Source organism: Opisthorchis viverrini (genome assembly GCF_000715545.1).
Source record: "Opisthorchis viverrini unplaced genomic scaffold scaffold232, whole genome shotgun sequence".
In the NCBI taxonomy this organism is placed as follows: domain Eukaryota; kingdom Metazoa; phylum Platyhelminthes; class Trematoda; order Opisthorchiida; family Opisthorchiidae; genus Opisthorchis; species Opisthorchis viverrini.
Genome location: NW_008752096.1, coordinates 278,290 through 298,858, shown reverse-complemented (window position 1 = coordinate 298,858; position 20,569 = coordinate 278,290). Strand labels below are relative to the sequence as shown.

Below are 20,569 nucleotides of genomic sequence, written 5' to 3'. Positions count from 1 at the left end.
TGACCTGAACTGACCCAGATAGAACGTCCACCCCAGTGCTTTAGCGGTAAACCATGTTCTAGCTGCATATGATCTTTAAACACTAAGGGATGAGACGTCAGGTTTTTTCGGAGGATCCTTCCTGAGCTATGGTTGACTTCGCGGCGCGTGTTTGTCTGGCCCGAGGGCTCAGAAATCAGAGTTTCTGTAGGAATGCACGTAGTATATGCAGTTGGAGCTGTGTCAGGTTCTCTTAGGATCTAAGGGACGTTATGGGATATGTCGACGTGGGTTACTATTTGCTTGTAAAGCATCCAGGTTCCAGCTGGAAGGTAATGAACTTGTAAGCATTACGTGGTTTGATAGGAAGAACTCTGTTAATGCTGTATGGGCTACCGTTTTGCACGAACTGCCCCATTGTTGTAAGGTATGGTCCAGCAACGGCGACACATTTTGTATCTGCTCTTCGATCTTCCATCTCAAAAACTTGCAAGAGTTTGTTTTCCGCAGGAGCCCCTTAAATTTCTAGTTTAGCCTTTAGCATGTATAAAGCCCTGTCTTCAGCATGCTACCTTGTTCCATTCAGGTTGTTTGATTCCGCTGACACCACGTGGTGATTTCATTAATGGTGCATATCACGTGGTGGCGTTTATTCAGTTGTGTTGCAGCATTTCGTCGGCAATAAACAACGAGCATCTTAGCTGACACATATCCACAAGCATTGCAATGTAGTTCGCTTGTCTCCATAAGCGAAGTAATTAGAGCAGATGTGACCTACCAGATATGTAGTCATTGTTATGACACACTGAAGTGTAGCAAGTAATTCATAGTTCGTCGACAGTACCGCGTGTGCATGCGGTACTTTCTGTGAACTTGATGATCCGCTAACCTTTTATGCAACTTTTCAGCCGATGTGATCTTTTTTTACTGATGACTTGGAGACGATGAACGTTAGTGGCTAACCGATGTCCGCTATTGCTGTTAGTTTCTATCCACACTGCCTGATAGAGTGTTGGTATGGGCACCTTGGATGTTTGTTGTAGGCTAGCTCTAGGTCTCTCTCCTTCTCCCATTTCTTCCCTCCATTGACATAGTTGTACGGCAGTGTGGTACCAATGTTTTGGTTGTCTTCAGCAATGATAGGGATAACAGCTGCCCTGGAACACCAAAAATTTATAGAAAAGTTCTTAAGGTGTCGAAAAAAGGACCTCAGTGTTTTTTTGGAGCGGCGTGGTACACCATACCTGTCACATCAGAATTGGAAAAAGCTGTGTAAAACCAAGACTCTGAAAGGGAAAGTTAAGAAGGCCAGAGAGGAGAAACCTGAGGTTAAGCAATTTTTTCGGATGACTAATGCAGTCAGCATGCACCACCGTTGAATATCCGGAATATTCTGTCCTTTGTGAAATCGCTACTCCCCTCTTCTAACCTTGGGCGGGTGATGTTTTTTTCGGAATTGCCAACCAGTAGGTTGCTATATTGCACTGCCAATTATCCCGGGCGTTCTTGGAGGTATTAAGTCGATTTTTTTCACTTGTGTGAAACCATTTATTCGAAAATCAGTTTTTGGGAGCACACCACCCATCGCTGATTATTTGCTCCATTCGTTAGGGTTTCTTGTTTCGTAACTTGCGGACCGCGTTACGCCACAAGAAAGAAGTCACGATTCGTTAGCTTTTTGTACTCACATGATATGCCTATTTTTATAATCAACGTGAAACTAAGTGCTGATTTCACCGAACCATCGTAAGGACTATCCTCATTTTTCGTTTATCCTTTAGACGCGAGTGGAGAACGGGTTACTCAGGCAGCGAAACAGAGAATTGCAACAAGAGAACCAACTGTTATCAGCATCGTTACATTTGGGTGCAGCAGCAGCTGCCGCTCACTTGAAAAATCGGCAACCACGTGCTCCGTTGCATCCAAACCCCGAGGACTCTAACGGTGCTGGACCTGGTGATAATAGCAGCGGTACACAGTTAAAGGAACCCAACGAAACTGCTGACTATCCTGCGACGGTCACTGTCTTTGCCGTCAATCCGAATACCGACTATGGTCATGGCTCTAACTTTAGTCAAGCCAGTTCCACGGGCCTGCTGCCCAACCAGTCTGTCCCTTCAGCCAGTTTTGCCACAGTAGCCACTCTTAATAATGGTAATTCTGGCGTGTTTACCTTGCACACGGGCAACACATCGGTGGGGTCTTCAAACACAAGTATGGTGAATAATACACTGGTCCGCCCGTTGACTTTACCGAGCTTAGATCTCGTGGCTAATCACAGTGACAGTCGACCCGAGTGAGGTTCCTCAGCTCCACCCACAATGGTGTTCCATCCACACAGTTTATCAAATCAAATTAGTTTTCTTTTTTCATGATTTTCTTTATGGCCTAGTTTGAACATTATCGCGTCCTAACTATCACGAACACTTGTCTATGCATCCACACACAGCTGGTTACATATGCCTCCACACTCTACGATTGTCGCGAATGTGATCTCTTCTGAAGGGAAAGAAGATACTGTTTATGATTGTCCCTATCCATCAAACGGCATCACCATGTATAGGTTATCGTGGAGGCTACGATCGTCTTTCCGTTTCTACCCACACACAGAGTTGTCTGTTTTGCCTCTTCCCCTCCAGGACGTCCCATTTCTTGTGAAAGATAGGTAACAGCGCTATATCTATATTAGCAATCCCCTTAGTTCACTGAAACTTCTGCAAACTGGTGGCCTCATGCTCCTATCAACTCTCCACCTTGAACTGTGAAGGTCATCTGTCATGCCTTCTCTATTTTTCCTGGTGATTTCTAACACGTCCTATCATCACTGCTACTTTCACATTGTCCACTACAACAGACTCACCACCTTGCCGCACCCTCATTGTGCACATTCCTGTGATAGTAATGCTCTTTCTTCCTTATTTTCAAACGCTACCGTTTCTCGGATTGTCATCACTCTAACTGATTGGTCGTTCTCATACGCAACCATACTTGCGTAACCGGTACGTTTGTGTGCTAGTGACCATTGTTGCTCTTGTCTGTAGCCCTGTCTCTCTCTCTACTCCATTCTCACTCCCGTCCACAGCCTTTGCCTCACGCTAAAATAACCTAGCCCTCTGATTTTGCTTGTACGTTGCGCCCATAATTTATTTCTTGATTGGCTCCTTGTGTGGCTCTTTACCACCACAACTGCTACCACTACGTCCCATTTTTCCGTATTCTGTCTTTCATATGCTCCAAAAAACAGAAGGCGAGAAAAGCGTAGGAACCTGCATCGAACAACACCAGCTTTGGTCTGATCCATGTTCGAACGATAATACCGGGCTCGCCTCATCTGTGCCGGCGCTATTTTGTGGGAACTTATATGGATATCCACTGCGGCACCCATTCATTTCCCCGTCCTTTCTACACTTCTTGTGGTACTTTGTGTTTCATATTTTCACCAGTTTATGTTTACTATGTTTTTGCTTGGGATGGATATCTTCATTGTTGTTGTTCAAATGCCTGACAGACTCGTTGGTTTCCAGACGGCTCCTTCCCATCCCCTTCCCAAGGTTGACCGTTTACCTGTTGGGTTGCTGGCGCATCGTGTTTGAACTTGTTCAATGACATTTTGTTGCAGTGTTGCCTTTGTTTTGTTTCACTCTTCATCCACCCATACATATTGCCATCGGGCACATCGCTCCGTATGTTGGACGATGGCTCTGTGTTCTTGTTTACCGTTCCGATTTGTGACTCTTCCGGTTGAGGTTTGTGCTATGTTTCTTCTGTGTATGTGTGTGTGTGTGTGTGCAACGATCCACGTGGTCATGTTGTCTTTTTGCGTATGTGCATTCGATTCATGACTACGTTTTTCTGCACACACGGGAAAGCTTGTAACAACTCAGTCTGGTCATTTAAATATTTATTCTTTTCAGTGCGGCTCGTTCCTCCCAACCACCCACTCCTAATTCAATATAGCTCACCGATTGGAGGTGGTATCCTTGAAGCCACCATACTGTGCTCGTTGCACAGTCCGACGGAGTTCCCAGTTTAGGTAACTAAAGCTTGCTGGATTTGTCTGTTCACTTGTTGAATGATGGGGACAGTTTCGGTCACTGTCCTTCTATCTATCCCATCTCTCTCTCTATGGCTGCATTTTGCTAAACGTTTTTCCACAACCCGTTAGGCCTGTTCTTTCATCAACACAACTTCTTAGTATGCCTGTTTATTGCTTGTTACATAGATAACAGACCGCGATCTGGATAAAACGTTCTCTAATTGATTTGACTTTTGTATTTGCGCCAATGGTATATGCTCTCCTGTGCTAGGGCGTTGACAACCAGATGGAGGAAACTGACGTTCATCTGCCCCGAGATGACTCAGTGGTTAGAGCGCGAATTTGCTGACCGGAAGATGTTGGTTCTAACCCGACCTTTGCCTCTCGACGTCCTCTGCCTAAGCTTGAGCAGTATCCCAGACCTCGTGCTTCTCCCGGGTGAAATGGCAGCTAGGCATTGAAAGGGTGTTACATCTGAACGATTTTTTCATCCGTCCCCTTTAGCTTGGGTAATTCTTCTTCTGGATTCATTTCAATCGCTTTGCTGTTCTAACTTACCGCCTGCCCACTTTGTGTTTCTCGCAGCATCTTCGTAGCCTTTAGCCAACTATCACCCTCATACCGAGTTCCCTCATCTCCAAGATCACCAGAGTGGAAGGGTAGTTTGTTTCCCAGGTGGAGCAACGTATGGTAAGCTCCCAAAACCGCTCTCCTGAAACCAGCTTAGACAATCAATGTTAAAACTGATTGCATAATACCAGTGACATGGGTGAACACTTCTGCCTTGTGGTTCGAAGCAAAACAGCGGTGAGAATGTCTCTAATCTCACCAGTGATTACCGAGCGGGCTGGATGTAGGCTTCATGAGATGGTGGTATGGACTCTCAGAAGAGTCCGTGGTTTGAATCCATTCACTGTCAAGTCAACCGTTCACGGCCACGCATCACAAAATCTGGTCTAGGTCTATTCACCAATACACAGCACCAACCACCTATGTGCATCAAATGAATGGGCTGGTCTAGGTCTATTCACCAATACACAGCGCCTATGTGCATCAAATGAATGGAACAGTAAAGGTTGACGGATTTATCTGCACGCTCACCTGTGAGCACGTTCGCGCACCCCGTTGTGCGATTATGATCACTGTCCTCCGTCGTTTGTGGGATTAAAAACCCATGTGTCCCAATTTTCCTGCCAAATGGACAAGAAAACGCTCAGAAAGCAGGCACACGAATTTAGTGTGGCGTTAGTCGGTAACAAACACAACACAAAGGAAGTTGGCGATTTCACTAAGGTCACTGCCGTGCCAATCACTGGGTACGTAGTACAAAAACCAAGATAGTTCAAGATAGTCCGGCGGTTAAAGCACGAAGGTTCATGGTTTGAATCCAACTTCGACATGGCAACTGCTCCCGTCTAGGCTCGGGAAACCAGGCAGTGTCTTGGTCCTTGTGCTTCCTCCGGGTGACATGGCAACTGAGCGCTGAAAGGGTGCCACAGCTGAAACGACTATTTTATTAGTATATGCATCAGAAGACAGTTTGTCTGAGCTACTGGGTAGGTGGACCGTCGGAGGCAGTGTAGATTGGGTTGAAAACCGTTCAGTCACCATCATGAATGATGGTGATTGAGTGCACCCACTAACTAGGTTTTCCTTGGTCAGGTAGACGATCTGTATGATCCCTTTCTTTAGCTAGATAGATCCTATATGCTGTGNCCACTAACTAGGTTTTCCTTGGTCAGGTAGACGATCTGTATGATCCCTTTCTTTACCTAGATAGATCCTGATATGCTGTGCATCTTTATTGCGATTGTCAGATTGGCCTTATCTAAGTTAATTTGCAGTAATATAGCTTCACCAACTAGCTTGTTTTCAGTGCTTCTTATGGGGATACTAGGCGAATTTTCCAATATGGCTACCCAACACCTTGCTTTTACATGGTTTAATGAGACCAGGCGTGCTCCTCTTCCGCGTATGGAATTTCGGTATAGGCGTGTAGCTTGGCCTAGCTGAATATTTCTAGTCATCTTGAAAGTTGTGGAAAGTCGTCTGGATAGTTCTATAACCTGCATTCCACATTGCATTCTCCCCATGGATCACAATAGTGGTGGTCACGTGGTCATGTGCGCTACGGTTGCTATGACCTGTCTCCTAACAGACGCACTGGTGTGATCGGCGTGTGTGCGGGCTTCGCAACTGACGGCACGGGAGCACGTTTGTCTGCAACCATCTATCCCAACACAGTGTTGTTTGACCTAGTTTACTGAAGCTACGCATCGATCCAAAGCACGGTCAGATTGATATGTACATATCCGTTTAATCGACTAGTTTTACTGCACTCAGCTTAAGCCTTGTCTGTGCACCCAGGAAAATCGGTCACGCGCCTGCATTGTACTTGCACAATTTTTATGTTTACGCTTATTCTAGAGCGGTTGGTCAAAATGCGCGGATAAGACCAATCAATCTCCATGACTAAAGCGATTGTGTTACCTCATTCCCTAACTATAGCATGCTGCTCATGAATGTGACTTATCCCTGATGTAGATCATCTTGCTATTAACCACCACCGTGATTCAGCAGAATGCGCGAGAAGATGCAAGGCTGGCCCGCGAAGTTTACGGAAATGTGTCGTGCTGGTGGTCACAGGTGACCTGTGGTGTCCATTATATCCTACACTAGTTATCTCAAGGCTAACCTGCGTTAGTCACGCTACCTTTTTATGTCCCTGAAAGGGACTATTTCCATTCTCCCTTGGACCACCCCTTCATTCTGCTCTTTTGTGGTCACACCGCGCTAGAATCTTCGTCGTGGAATTATGCCACCAACTGCAAAGACCTGATATCGGGGCCATCGGTAATTCAAACTAGCCTGTTTCGAGGATTAATTGGGTGACTAGTGCCCTCACTTCATTGCGCTGACCTGGCAGGTAACTGCCAGGAGGTAAGTACTCGTTAGTGCATTTCGTGAGGACGACAGTACGTTGCTAAAAGTGAACCAGATTATATTCTGGCCACTCAAATACAGTTGTGAACACGCCGCCTCCATACTACATTCACCGGGTTCATACAAGTTTCTTGTGTAATTTCAGTGGCAATCTGAACTAAATGGTCCGGCGAACATTTGACAGTTACCTATCACAGACTTTTATTAAGTGAATTCGAAGGGAATTAGAGGGGTGAATTGCTATCCTGCCATTCATATCGTAATGCTAGAATTCAATTTGAAGCACCCATCCTCAGAATAATCGACCAACGACATGGTAGCAAGTCACCAAGCCCTTGTCCGCTGGACACCCTCAGCCACTCTGACCACCGGTGGATGCACAGTCACGGTAGTCACGTTATAAAGTTCCACTGTTGGTGTTTGGTTCATACACTGAGCTGAGAAATCGTAGCACACGTTTCGTCAGTTTTCAGTTGAGATTTTGTCCTGTTAGGGAAGCCAAGCTACGCTTAAGAGCTGTTTCATTCTCGTTGGGAATCATGAACAGTGCGCATCTCACGAAACTCCAGAGTCCTGGACTCGCAGCCTTCACGAGCGGCTGATCAGTAGCGTAATAAGCTCATAATTAGGATATGGCAACACTTGTTCTTCAGTCATTGAAATCACGGATTGGTTCCCTCAGGTGCCATGGCAACCAGGCACCGAACTAACTAGAGTCGGACGTCCCATCCATCAGGAAGATGCTTCTACGAGTGTCAGAACGCCCTCTGGTTGAATAAGAGCTCAGCACTAACACCGTTCAGAAAAACTCACGAAAAAGAACGCAGAACTTCCAGTTGTGATTCACAGTGTCAGCTTTGTGTGAATGCCGGACACTAACAGAATGCAAACAAACGTGGGTTTTGTACACAGTGTAGATGTTTGAGAATCTGATCGCGAACCTATTGGGTTTATGAAAGCAATGCAGTCATTCTTAAGGTCCTGTCTCGGTCGGATAGACCGTCTGCTCATCAGTGTCTGTTAGAACATGGTTGGACCAGACAGATGTGGCACAATACTCCTTCGTGTGGGATAACCCTCACCCAGGAGATAACTGATAATTGTGGCCTCCCTTGTGGACAGTTCAAGTTATGACATGTGTACGAATGCAGAGACTATACGTAAGTCGGTAAAATGGCTGAATACTACTTTATAGGATTAAGGCGAATTTGACAGATGCAAATGAAGGCTGCAACTGCCATTGTTTTTTGCCATGTTAAAATACGTGACCATGACATTGTCTCCCTTTTCGGTTTCGCGTGGATTAAGTTGCGATACAAGAACCCCGCCCTCGTTCTCTATTTTCTAAGTTATGGGAGCTGACAGTCGTTAATGTGTTATGTGCTTTAGTCAAAGATGTGCAAAACATCAAATATCTGGTACCTGAACCCTCAACAAAGCATACTGAACATTCACAGAGGCTATACAAATTTTAACAGCCCACACACATGAGGAGACATCTCCATCGATGAGACAGTTTGGTGTTATCCTAAACCATCGAGCTCAAGATGGCTCAGTGGTTAACGCGTGAATCTACTTAGTGGAAGGTTTGTAGTCCGAGCCCAACCTCTCCATCTGGATTTCAGTCTAGGGTAACGTCCGAGCCCAACCTCTCCATCTGGATTTCTCGGCTAGGGTAACCTGGCAGTATTTCAGCCCTCATGCTTCCTTCGGGTAGCGTGGCAACTTGGGACCAGAGGATGTTACAACTGAATGATTTTTTCGCTATACCATCTCTTCAATGTGCGAATGCTATACTTGAAGTCGCGACCAGTTTGCTTTCGAACCGTAACCCACTCAAGACTAGCTTTTTAGTTTAATTCACCTATTCAAATAAAGCGTTCCCAAAAAACAATGCCTATTGGAGAAATCCATGCAACAACAATCCGGTTGTCCTACCAAGATGTTTTACTTGTTAGACAAATGAAATCTACGATGGCTAACGAGGATTGGGGTCTGTACATCTCTCAGTGCTAGCTGGCGCTAATAAATTAAGCGGTGCTATAGCTGAAAGATCGGGTGTCATTGCAGCCCAGTGAAGCGGTGCTTACCACTAACACCGGCGCAGAAGATGAAGAACAGTGGAATGTCAAGCCACTCACAAACTACTGACAACAACATACGGAAACTCCTCAAATTTTCTCCATAGTTCACTGCTTATTTATTATACAGTGTCAAATTATGGTCACACTCTTTGAGTGAAGAGAACATAAGAACACCTGTTACGTCTAATCAGTTTACTCACGTACAAGATCATGCAGGCATTAGTCACATGACTGTCGCTGACTCATTGAGACCATGGACTGCTGATTAAATTAAACGATCATGCGTAGCAAAAGAGTGGAGTTTCCTAGTTTACATACCACACACGATCATGATAATTGTGTAAAGGGTACCATTTTCAACATTTGAAATGATGAAAGCAACCGGAGAAACCAAAGACCATTTTGAAACCCTACAGTGAGGAAATAAATGGAAATGTAACGACCATTGCAGTTAGGTAGGTGTCTTTCGAAATCAATGAGCCTTTCTGTCCATTCTTCCAGATGTGGCATCGTACATAAGCCGTAGCACTTGCTTTAGTTCGAATTCCTAGTGTGTTTTGAACGTCAGTTATTCAAACCAGTTACGTACATTTCCTCAGAGTTCTGCTTCTAACCCCAAAAAACAGCACAAAATTCCTGAATCGTGTCTGCAAACTGAATATGACATTCAGACGGTTCCTTCCGTGCGCAAAACTGTGTAGTTGTGTCCCTTTCAGCCAACTCATACTCTATGCACTCAGTGAATCGATAACGGCCAAGCGACTGGCTTAAAACTTTTCTACCAGTCTTATGCCTTCTTAATGGCGTGGGAAAATGTTTTTCAAAGAAGGACACTAATACGGTTCTATGTTCTGGACCATTCCATCAAGGAAACGAATCGTACAGTGGACATACCGAGATTGGAGTTTTGTTACTCTGTTGCTTCTATTCTAACCACGAACAGTGCGCGTGAATACGGTTATTCTGGTTGCTTCTGTCAGTGGTCAACAGTGAAAGAGGCACCACGAAAGTAGAGTGGTCAGGTGTCGAGAACGGGTGAAAGATGGCAAATTTGTGGAGGGAAGGTAGTTGAGTAAAGGAGTGACACTGAATCACGTGACTCACCCACACCAGTGAAGGGCTCCAACCACCTGAATAAGTCTATATCTCTCCATACTGGAAAGTGGTGTAAACCAACATAACTACTACAACAGTAAGTTTTTTGGTACCTTCTTGGCCTGTCCACCCTATACTTCCTTTCAAACCAATTTTGATTAGGGCAAATAAGGCCTGCCTATGACGACTGTCATTGGGCGTGCAGGACAGGCAATTGGGACAGTGTAACTTTGGTGACTTTGTCAGAACGTCATTGGAGCGCCCACTAGACCACTTATCAAACTACAGGATGTACTTTTGTATTGATTGCGTATATCAGACCATAGTGTGAGTTGTAATACTATGCGGCTGTAAGACTTGGCATCTTCGGTCAGAGGATCTGAGAGCTTTTCAGGTCTTTGACCACTGGTGTCGCAGAATTACGGGAGAAATTGGCTGAAATCAACGAATTCAATATGAGGTGGTCAGGAGACGCATTTAGGTGAAGCGGGTGGTTCTTACCTTAAAGAATACATTCAATACTCGTAGCTAATGTGGCTGGGCCATGTCTTATGCATACGGGGTTACTGCCTACCGAAACGAGCGCTGTTTTCCGTGCCTAATCCGGAGTGGCGGGCACCAGGTGGCGGACAGAGTTTGGTACGGCAGGAGGTCATGAAGAGTGAAATGATTGTTTGAGCTCTGTCGGTGCTGTCCGCCCACGTGACCCTACCTGTGCTTGACCGAGGACACTAGACGTTATGGAAGTTAACCGATGTTCTTCTTGTCTGATCGAGTGTTGTTTGTGTGGGCGCCTGGGCTTTTTGTGGTAGGCGAGCCCAGGGTCCTCGTCCCTTAACAATTTTCCTTCTTTTCACTACAACCGTGAGTCCACTTTCACTGAACTCCGAGGACATCATAGGATTCGGCTGAAGGATCAACCCATACCAGTAGAAGTTTGTCTGAGCTATTTGGAGATGTTCCTTTATGCAGTCTTGCAGGTGTCTTTCCAATACAAGACGATGATAAGTTCGATGAAAACGGTTTAAAGGGAATAAAAATAAAGCATAGTGTGGGCTTCGAAGGAAAAATATACTTATCTCCAGTTGTCCAGGCTGAAGAAGTGAGTTTATCTGAGGCACCACATCTCCAGCCCTTGACTTGACAGTCAGCGGGTTTTCGGATTTTTTGTGGAACCCTTCCTGACCCCATTTGCTGCAAGGAGGTTGGTTTAGCCCACAGACAGATACCTGACTCTTGAGAGTGCTTTGCACGGCAGATACATTTGGAGTCCCATCCAAATTTTGGAAAGATTTAAACGCTTTTCAACCGATATCAACAACTGCGCCATATGGCGTGTGGAATTTAGGGGAAAAAATAAATTGTGCTTTCTCGGCTGAAGGCGACATCACTGTTCCCATAACTATTGAAGTTCTGGTCGCCTGGAATAAATGCCTTAATATCTTGACAACAACATGCTCTTGATCTCACACTGGACTCGTTTGACACTAATGTGTGCTGCATATCAAGAACAAGAATTCAAGATGTAACCACAGCCGCTGAGTTAAGTGCCCCATCACTTTCTACTTCGTTCCGGCCGCACACCGGCGATCCAGAGGTGCCTGCTTCAGGTAGCTGTGCAGGGGGCCAGCATCGTCCCAAGTCACCAGACTGAAGGGTCCTTGCTTGAGTAAATACTCGGTGATAGACCCTCAGTGCGGTCCGTCCGTGAAGGAATCTCTCAAGTGGGAAGCTGATCGTTGTATGCTTACGTCCCACCTGATTTTTGGTCTCAAACTATCAAAGACGACTGTTATGACGCCTTGGATGTCACGTTACGGCGAGCTGGAAGCTCAGATATTTTTGTGGCTTCCGGAGATCTGAATGCAAAAGTTGGCATACTTAACACATCCGAGAGTCAACTGGGCGGTCGACTCGGTTTGGACTCGGTAAGTATTGACAACTGCAAACTACTGTCCCAGCTGTACGCTGACCGCAGACTGTTTTTATGCAATACTAAACTTCGAAATAACCGAGGTTGTCTGGCCACATGAGGTCATCCAACAGCGTTCCAGCCATACAACCAAACATACCATATCACTATCGGTTACCGATGGTATGGAGTAATAACTTACCGCGGCTTGCTTTGGTGCATTTGTGTGAACTGTGACGACGCTCCCGTCTTTGTGTGAACTGTGACGCCGCTCTCGTCCGGAGTCACTGCTCCCTTCTCTTTTCAGGGCCGCTTAAAGTGTGAAAAAATAACCTAGCAACTGGGAGACTAGCATATCCTGAAGTTTGACGAATTTATCATAATCGTCTTCTGGACTCTTCAAATTGCTCCATCGTCGGATGTGAACTCCTACTGGAATGAGATAGACACATGTTTTTACATTGCCGGAATTTTCGATTTCGACGTGGCGCTACCAGGCCAGCTCAAGCACTGGATACCAGACAGAACAGTAGCACTACTTGAATTTCGGATAAATGTGCCCACCGGTCCCAAACAAAATTCACCCCGACGAAATACCACACGCCAAGTTAAATTTAACGTCTGTGCCATTTGTGAAGCCTAATGGACACAGAATGCTAGGGAAATGGGAAGACCAGAAAACCAAGAGTGACCACAGATTATTTAGGCTGACCTGTGCAATCGGCCCCGGAAACCGTCGGTGAGCGAATGCACCAAGTATCATACTGGCGCGATCTCCTTCAATAAAGACGGCCTCAGCTACAGGGCCAAGCACCTTGGACAGCAACTCTCGTGACCGCTTGTTATCATTTATTTGGATACAGGAACTGAAATAGAACCCTAGATGGCGAACCTGGAGCCCTACATGACCTCAGAAGCTTATGGCTGTACGTAATGAGTGCCGTAATCACAGGGGGTAGCTTGATCCGGTCATAATGAAAATCTCAGAGTCAAATGTCTTGCGTCCCTCGTGGTGGCTCATGAAAAACTGACTCAGGGGCAGCAAGAAGGATGCCGGTATGATATCGGTTGCGTTAACCAGATTTTCACACTCTGTCAGGTGATAGAACAATGCCACACGTATGAACTACCCACAATTTTAGTATTCCTGGATGCCCAAGGCTCATTCAATTCGGATGACCGGTCCGTTTTCCTCAAAACGCTTGCCCAGTAAGGAATACCTCGGAAGCTTGTGAATGTATTTTCAAATTTCCGAGCGTGAGAGGGCATACGTGGTGCCACAAGGCCTTCAATACCATGAATATAGCTGCTGACGAATGCCTTGTCAGTCTGAAATATGCAGACGACATCGTTCTCGTCTGCGAAGAGCAGAAGAAGGTGCAGATGTTTTTGATGAACTGACCAAAGCCATCGCGTCCTCTGTTAAGCACTTTGCACCCACAAAGTGTGAGGTCATGCTCCTGGACATGCAGTCACTGCACACTTCACTTGCAATTCAGAGAAAGGCACTCGAAGTGGTGCGTTTTACCTGTCTTAGAAGTTGCATAAGCCTAGGCAGTAATGTGACAAATCAATTTGTATGGCGTTTTCTAAGTTGAGATACCTATGGTGGTAATCTCAAGGGATGTCCATATCAGGCTATAGTACGGGTTATTTTGTTGTCTGGCTATGAGACAGAGCCTCTTCGATACCTTTTTGAGGTTTTCGACAGATGCTGATGCTGGAGAATCCATGACGAGGCAATTGGAAAGTGAGCATTCGGTTGCGCGACAAGAAACTCAATCGAGAACTGAATACAACACCAGAATTTCCGTTGGTTAGACCACGCATTGTGCACGCCAAACCATGATTAGCTTAAGCGAGTGCTGTTTTCCGTGCCAATTTCAGAGCAGAGTACGCAGAAACGCGGTCAACCTTTGGTATGGCATCTTGGTTCCACCGGTGAGATTCTCCTTCCAGTATGGAACCGTCGTTATCCTCCGTGTGCACGGTTGTAGGCGCTGTAAGAAGTGGTTGCTAATTGATGTCAATAAATGCCGGGTTGTCACTTTCAATCCAGTGTCTGAATGACCGCCTGAAGTTGTAATCCTCTCAGAATGATTGTAGTAAGCTGGTAATAAGTCCCTTCACTATCCTTTTCCATTCTTTTCCTCACAGTCTTTCAAATGCATTGTCATTGTACGGCAGAAAAGCACCATGCCATGTTGTCGGTATTTATGATGATAATGATGATGAGGAACAATTACTTCTATGTTTTAGATCGATTGCCTGCGAAACTAGTCATAAGTCTCGCTGTTCACCATAATGCGCTTTCTAACTTCAGTAGACTTCCCCGTAACATTCCAGGTTCTACTCTCTCTAGAATATGATATGTTTCGTCCTATGAAGTTTTCCTCATTTCTTTATAAGAGGCGTGGGACCGTTTCTAACAATTCACAGTCTCCTGAGTCTAAGCAAGAGTAGTTCCCGAAATTTGAGGAAATCAGTCCTTGATTTGATCAAAACCTTGGTCAAATTTCTACCGTTGAGTCCCTGGTACTAACCAGTTGATAACACATTCCCCTAATGAGGGACGCCCGCTTGATGAGCCCCAACCAGGACAAAAACGGTGGTGGGTTGTCTCCGGATTTCGGGCAATCGTCCGAAGATGCTGATATGAAACAGAATGAACCTTATTAAATACCCTCTAAGTAGGACCTCAAGGTAGCCAACTTGCTGACATTATACGGAAGAATGCCAATATGCTACTGACTCTGAGGAGTCCTAATGAGTCTCTAACCAGTGCATATGAACTCAAAACTAAATAGTTATTCTTTCCCGCTGTTCCACTTCCCTGTTGTTTTCCTAATTTCAAAGTTCATTCCTCATTTTACAACTTTCGTTTAATGTCCGGTTGAATTTTAACCCTATTTTCCTCTGGGAAATGNGAAAAATGACTGGTCTCCAAATGACCATTTCCACCTGTCAGTCGATATATATATATATATATATGATATTCCACGTGCTGTCCGATCCCTTCACTTGCAGCACATATATATAATATAATTGGATTATTTATCATATGCTCTATGAGTTAGCACAAAAAAATCCGCTACAGTGTGCTGATAGATCAAATGGACCTAATCGCCACTGATATCAATAGATGAAAGCTATGGGTGATAAATCTTTCACTACGTGAAGGCATTTTTACTTTTTGGGTGATTACCTTGACTTTCTGGGCGACTGCTGGTGCTAATTTCGAACAGAAGTGTTTTTAAGCTTCATGTCATGTGACTTCATAATTTTCCTTCAAATGCGAGATTTGTCCTTCCTTTCATAGGTCTTACTTTACCTTCTAGCTAGTACGAAGATGATATAGCTCAGTTGACAAGGCGTGAACATAGTGACTGAAAGGTGCGCGGTTCGAAACTCAACCCCGATATAGTGATTGTTCCTGTCTTGGTCTGGGCAACCTGACAGCATCTCAGCCTCGTGTTTCCTTCGGGTGGGCGGGGCAGCTTGGCGCTGAAATGTTGTTGCATCTGAAAGGTTATTATTATTGGTAGTAGTAGTGATATTATCACTATTAAATTCCTAGCAGTGCGAAGAGTTCGAAGCTCGAATTCCACCAAAGATCCACTAGATATGCACTACTGGTGACTTCACGCTGATAAAAAAACTTCAAAAGGTTTTCTGGTCTTTCAGCTTCTATTGTCTTATTTTCATCGGGTGAAGCAGTGAACTTCCTTTTCTGGGGAAAATACCGTTAAGTTTCCACTTTCCCAGCTGCACCGAGATCAGTTTGACTCACGCGATTGATCGTTTGGCGCGATGGGACTAGGCATCAAAGGATATGGCGTAGTGTTATTCATAAAAGAGAACATGAATAGTCGTTACCATCGTTTCTTGTTGATAGCATTCGATCGACCTTGTTAGTTCCACTATCAGATCGACTTAATAAGTCAGTCATATGTACTTTAAGGACAACCATGAACGTAAACAATAAAATTGTATTTTCATATTCGAGTTTTGCTGAATAGGTGCGTAAACAAAGCTTACAAAGTGGTTGTATGTGCTTCCTGGTCAGCCTTCGGTGATGGGCATTAGCCGTGTGCCGAACTGAGTTTGGACCAGAAAGTTACAGTCCTTTAGCACTACGAGTCAGATGTAGGTTCTATACTACTTTTATGGTAATCTTCTCACTGGAAGATGAGATATACATGTTCGATCGGAACTTCTTCCAACACGTCGTTTCTCAAGTTTGATCCAAATGGACTAAGTGCTTTGGTTGCGCACCCCCGATAAATCGCACTTTCAAACTTCGTCGCTGTTTTCTTCTATTTTTGGGGCAGAAAAAGGGCAGTGACCAAATGACCCCACTAGGAACGTGTTTGGTTTTTGTGATGACAGCTGTAGATGGAGGGGTTAGTAGAAGCCAGGCAACTGTCACAGATCACGACCGTAACAACGTGCTCAGTGCAACAGGTGAATGGTTGTCTGAACAGATGGCTCCACGAAAGATGATGAAACAAGCCAACTGGTTCGATACGTCATCAAATTATCGTAAGAGTGATTCGAGTGTTTACATTTCAAATATGCTATTCTGAAATGGATGTAAATTCGGCACTCCACTGGCAGATGAGTTTAAAACCTTGTGTGGAGTGAGTGTAGTGTAGACATTGTGCGCTTTTTTAACGTTCGAAACTTGGGTGTGGTTCGTCGATCACTGTTCCGCGTCCGAGCGATTTTCGCATACACTTATCCGGTAAAAGTCCTGCGGGGCAAATGTGATCATTGGCGAAACCATGTCTTGAGCATGTTTCCGTGGATCGGAAAACTACATTCAATCAGATCGGATCTGAAACAGAGAAAAGTTAGTTTAAAACTTTCGAGAATTAGCCTGTTTATGTTGAAAATGCTTGGTAAAAAACATTGCGGTAACCTTGAACTTTGAAGTACTGATAACGCCGTCTAGAAATAGTCGCTATCAACAAAGCAAATCAACTTACAATCAAGTTTCGCATAAATGTCTTCAATAAGACTAGGTGTGCCTATCATTTTCGCCCAGTTGGATTGAAATACTGGGGAATTATAGCCTGTACGGAAATTTCCAGGACCACAGGAATACTGACATTGGTAGGGGGTTAACATCATTCATTCGCGTTTGTTTGTAGTGTTGGCATTATCTATGTATTCACATTCAGTTACACGGAAAGACTGGCCAAAATTGCGCAAATAAGCATACTATTTCCCTCCCGTTAGATGAACTCGTAAGATAGAATACGCTGGATTTCCATTAATTTCGCTCCAAGTATCCTGTCTATTTCCATCATGAACAAGTTCACCCAACTAACGAAGATTCTTGAAATATTCAAATACGCACTTGATTAACTAGCTGTTTTATCCGTGCTACACTAGTTCTAGTCCCGTTTCCGCTGGAATGAATTAAATTAAAGATGGTAGCTGACAAAAAAGCGTTTTTGCGTTAAAATATATAATTTATAATTTTTGTTCCAACCTGTAGTAAAAAGTACTGTGGTGAAAATGGGATGATAAATTTCCCTAGTTTCTCCGATCCAGTGGCTGAAGTCACACACCACAAGCCGGAACCCGTCAGACAAAATATCAGTCTCGAAAAAAACAAGTGAGTTGAGTGAATAAGTGTTGAATCAAAAGTAGCACGCACCCTCAAGGTCACATTTCAGTGTGCCATGTGATTTTTGCAGAAAACTTACATTTAATAGTCTTTCCACATTGTTTACGCCAGCTCTGCATGTTCTTTTGACATTCTACACGTAGGTGACAAACGTCATGGTAGCTTGTGCAAGTCAATGCAATACAACACGTGAATTAATGTACCCCTCCTGCCAACTAGGTCTTTGATGTGTTTGATTCTCACCTAGACATGTAATTCCACTCAAGGTGCGCGGAAGTGTAAGAGTGCATCCCAATTGATTGCCGCTCACCGGAGCATGTAAGTCGATCGTCTATCTGTAACACTTCCGGTGCCTAGTTGCCATACCACCTGAGAGAAGCACGAAGATTGAGATACTGCCAGGTTGTTCAAGCCTAGAGAGGAACAGTCGAGATACCAGGGTAGGGTTTGAGCAACGGATCTTCCGGTCAGTAAGTTCGCTCTTTAGCTAATGAACCGTCTCGACCTCATCTCAGCATGTGGTTGGTACCACCAAGTTGCTATGAAATTGTCGGTTCAGCGGAGGTAACTCTCGCTTCTTTTTTCAGCGATCCCGATGCTAATGCTAACTGCCAGCCACAGGCTGTTGCACTATCCGGGTTTTGATAACCGGCTTACAATTTTAACAACTATGTTAGTATATTTTATATTTGCTCCTCAGGCCATGTGGCCTCTTCTGGTTCCGAACTCGCAAAAACAACGTGTGTAAGTCTAATGCGCAGCTCAGACAGTGTTGTCCAAGAAGCTCAGGTGACCGGGTACCTATGCGATCGATTTTGACCGCAGACGAATTCCTCGTGTTTCCCAAGCTTGAGGTCATTTCATCTATTCGCTGAGTCGAGTTTTATTCACTCTGTCAATCGATACCGTTCCGATGAGCAGGGAAATGTATAGGTCATTGACTTCAACAACAGTGGTCGCCTGTGACTCCACGAGAAATCACGGATGGAATGAAATGCAAGAAACCCATAATTAAGTTGGTGTTCATATTGTCTAGGTAACGGATATCGGCTGGCACCTGGGGTCAATAAAACCACTATGCAACATGTTCGAAGCTCATACGAGAGCTATGGGCCACTCTGTATCAAACGTCTTGTCAGTATTTCTGAATGGGCGATCTAGGAGTCTTCCAGACTTCGTGCGAGATATCCTACACGGCATTAACTAAAGGTTTTCATTGGTCTACAACGCACAAGTGGCCTTAACGTTAAGCATCACTCGGTGACTTCTAGAGATCGCGTTGGGGATAAATCTAACAACACGCACCAGACAGGAACACAAGACAGGTTCAGTAAATTTTGGAATTTTGAAGTGAGGACTACGATACTGATGACCGAGGCCGTGGAAATCACTAAGCATCTCAACGTGAATCGAAGAAAAGACAGTGAACTGGAAAGCGCAGACACAACAGTTTTCAAAATCATCGAGCTGACAAGCACTGGTGCAGTTACCTGCGAAGAGCAGTCATCAATAGAAGTAGCTTAGAGCAAAAAGGCATAGACCAAGCGGACTAAAATTTCTCGTAAGCTCACCATCCCCCTAACCAAATTGTCATAGCACCCACAAACCCATACAGGTTAACTAAATTTACCAGCGGCAACCAACTGAAGCGCCTTGAAGATCAAGGAAGATCAAGGACCTAAACTCTACCAAACTGAATTAAGCTTCAATCAGCCGGTCTACCGCAGGATTTAGTCACCAACATTAAACGACTGGGTCCTCTAACTGACACTCGACACTGATCAGGTGCACTAATCGGAAGGGACCTCCGTCTGCCCTATAACTTTGCCAATCCGGTGACCTGCTTAGTGTGACGGAGCTTTTGTGTCGAGACTGGAATGCTGTCCAGCTATAAAACCAGTGACCGTTTGCCAAACCCTTCCTTCTTAAACGATGACAGGAGACAGAGATTCGAATTCGCGAGTCTGAGACTCACCTAAGTTTCGATGATAAAGAAGTTATAAACGAGAAGGAAATCACGGGTTTCGTCACACGTAAACCGATTAAATTCACATCGTATCAGTACCGCTGGTGAACAGCTTAGGTGCCTAACGTTTCGCACTCGACTGAGTGCATGCACGTTCAAAAACCTTTAAAAGGACGAGACCAACGTTTGATTCCGGATGGAGAATTCAACGAAATACAATGTTCTCACCTACCTGGGATCCTTTTTTGGGAGGGTAAAGTACCGGACGGATATCAGCCAATGTGGTTGTCTGGTGGGCAGCCAATCTCAATAAACCAACATCACGCCGATTGGACGGATGTCAGTTGCGGGCTACCGAATAAATGAAGCAATGCCATGATTGGTCAGAATGTCGGATGACCAGTATAGCTTTTCTCTCCTGACGAAGTTTCTAGTGCAATATCCTGTGATGATTCTATAAACACAGTTGAACTAATCTTCTTTTGTCTCCGTAAAGGACTGCCTCGATCTACCGTACCTTTAGATATACTATAGTGGGCGAAGCAGGAAGTGAAGAATAGACATAGAAGTTGCACCACCGGTTGCAGCACACAACTGGAGACGAGAATGGGTTCGACTTTGTGTTAGAATAGCAAAAAGTTGGATTAAATCAGTACTGTTGACAGTTTAGAGGTCTTTTGAGCCTGGTGGCTCCATAAGGAACAGTGACCATGATTAGACTGAAAGGCGGTTAGAGAGGTTGAGGATCACCTGTGGATGACTCACTCACCATTATCATCATCATTGTCAGTTGTACTAACCGCGTACTCATCGTACAGTGGTTGCTGCTACCGCAGTTTCGTTCACCGATGAGTTGGGGAGTTGGGGTAGTTAGCTGCACATTGCAGGCGGGAGCTGATAAGCTGGTGCATAAATCCAG

General features: G+C 44.8%; 1 protein-coding gene across 1 annotated transcript in view; it reads left to right on the top strand.

The window, feature by feature from the left end:
- The window catches only part of T265_11018 (hypothetical protein), a gene marked incomplete at both ends in the record, with an annotated part of 64,852 nt that extends 60,625 nt beyond the window's left edge, over window positions 1-4,227 (top strand). Inside the window, one exon of the mRNA XM_009177555.1 lies at window positions 1,761-4,227. Within this exon, the coding sequence (XP_009175819.1) occupies window positions 1,761-2,279 (519 nt within the window). The remainder of the gene's footprint in view (window positions 1-1,760) is intronic.
- Between the last annotated feature and the right edge of the window lie 16,342 nt (window positions 4,228-20,569).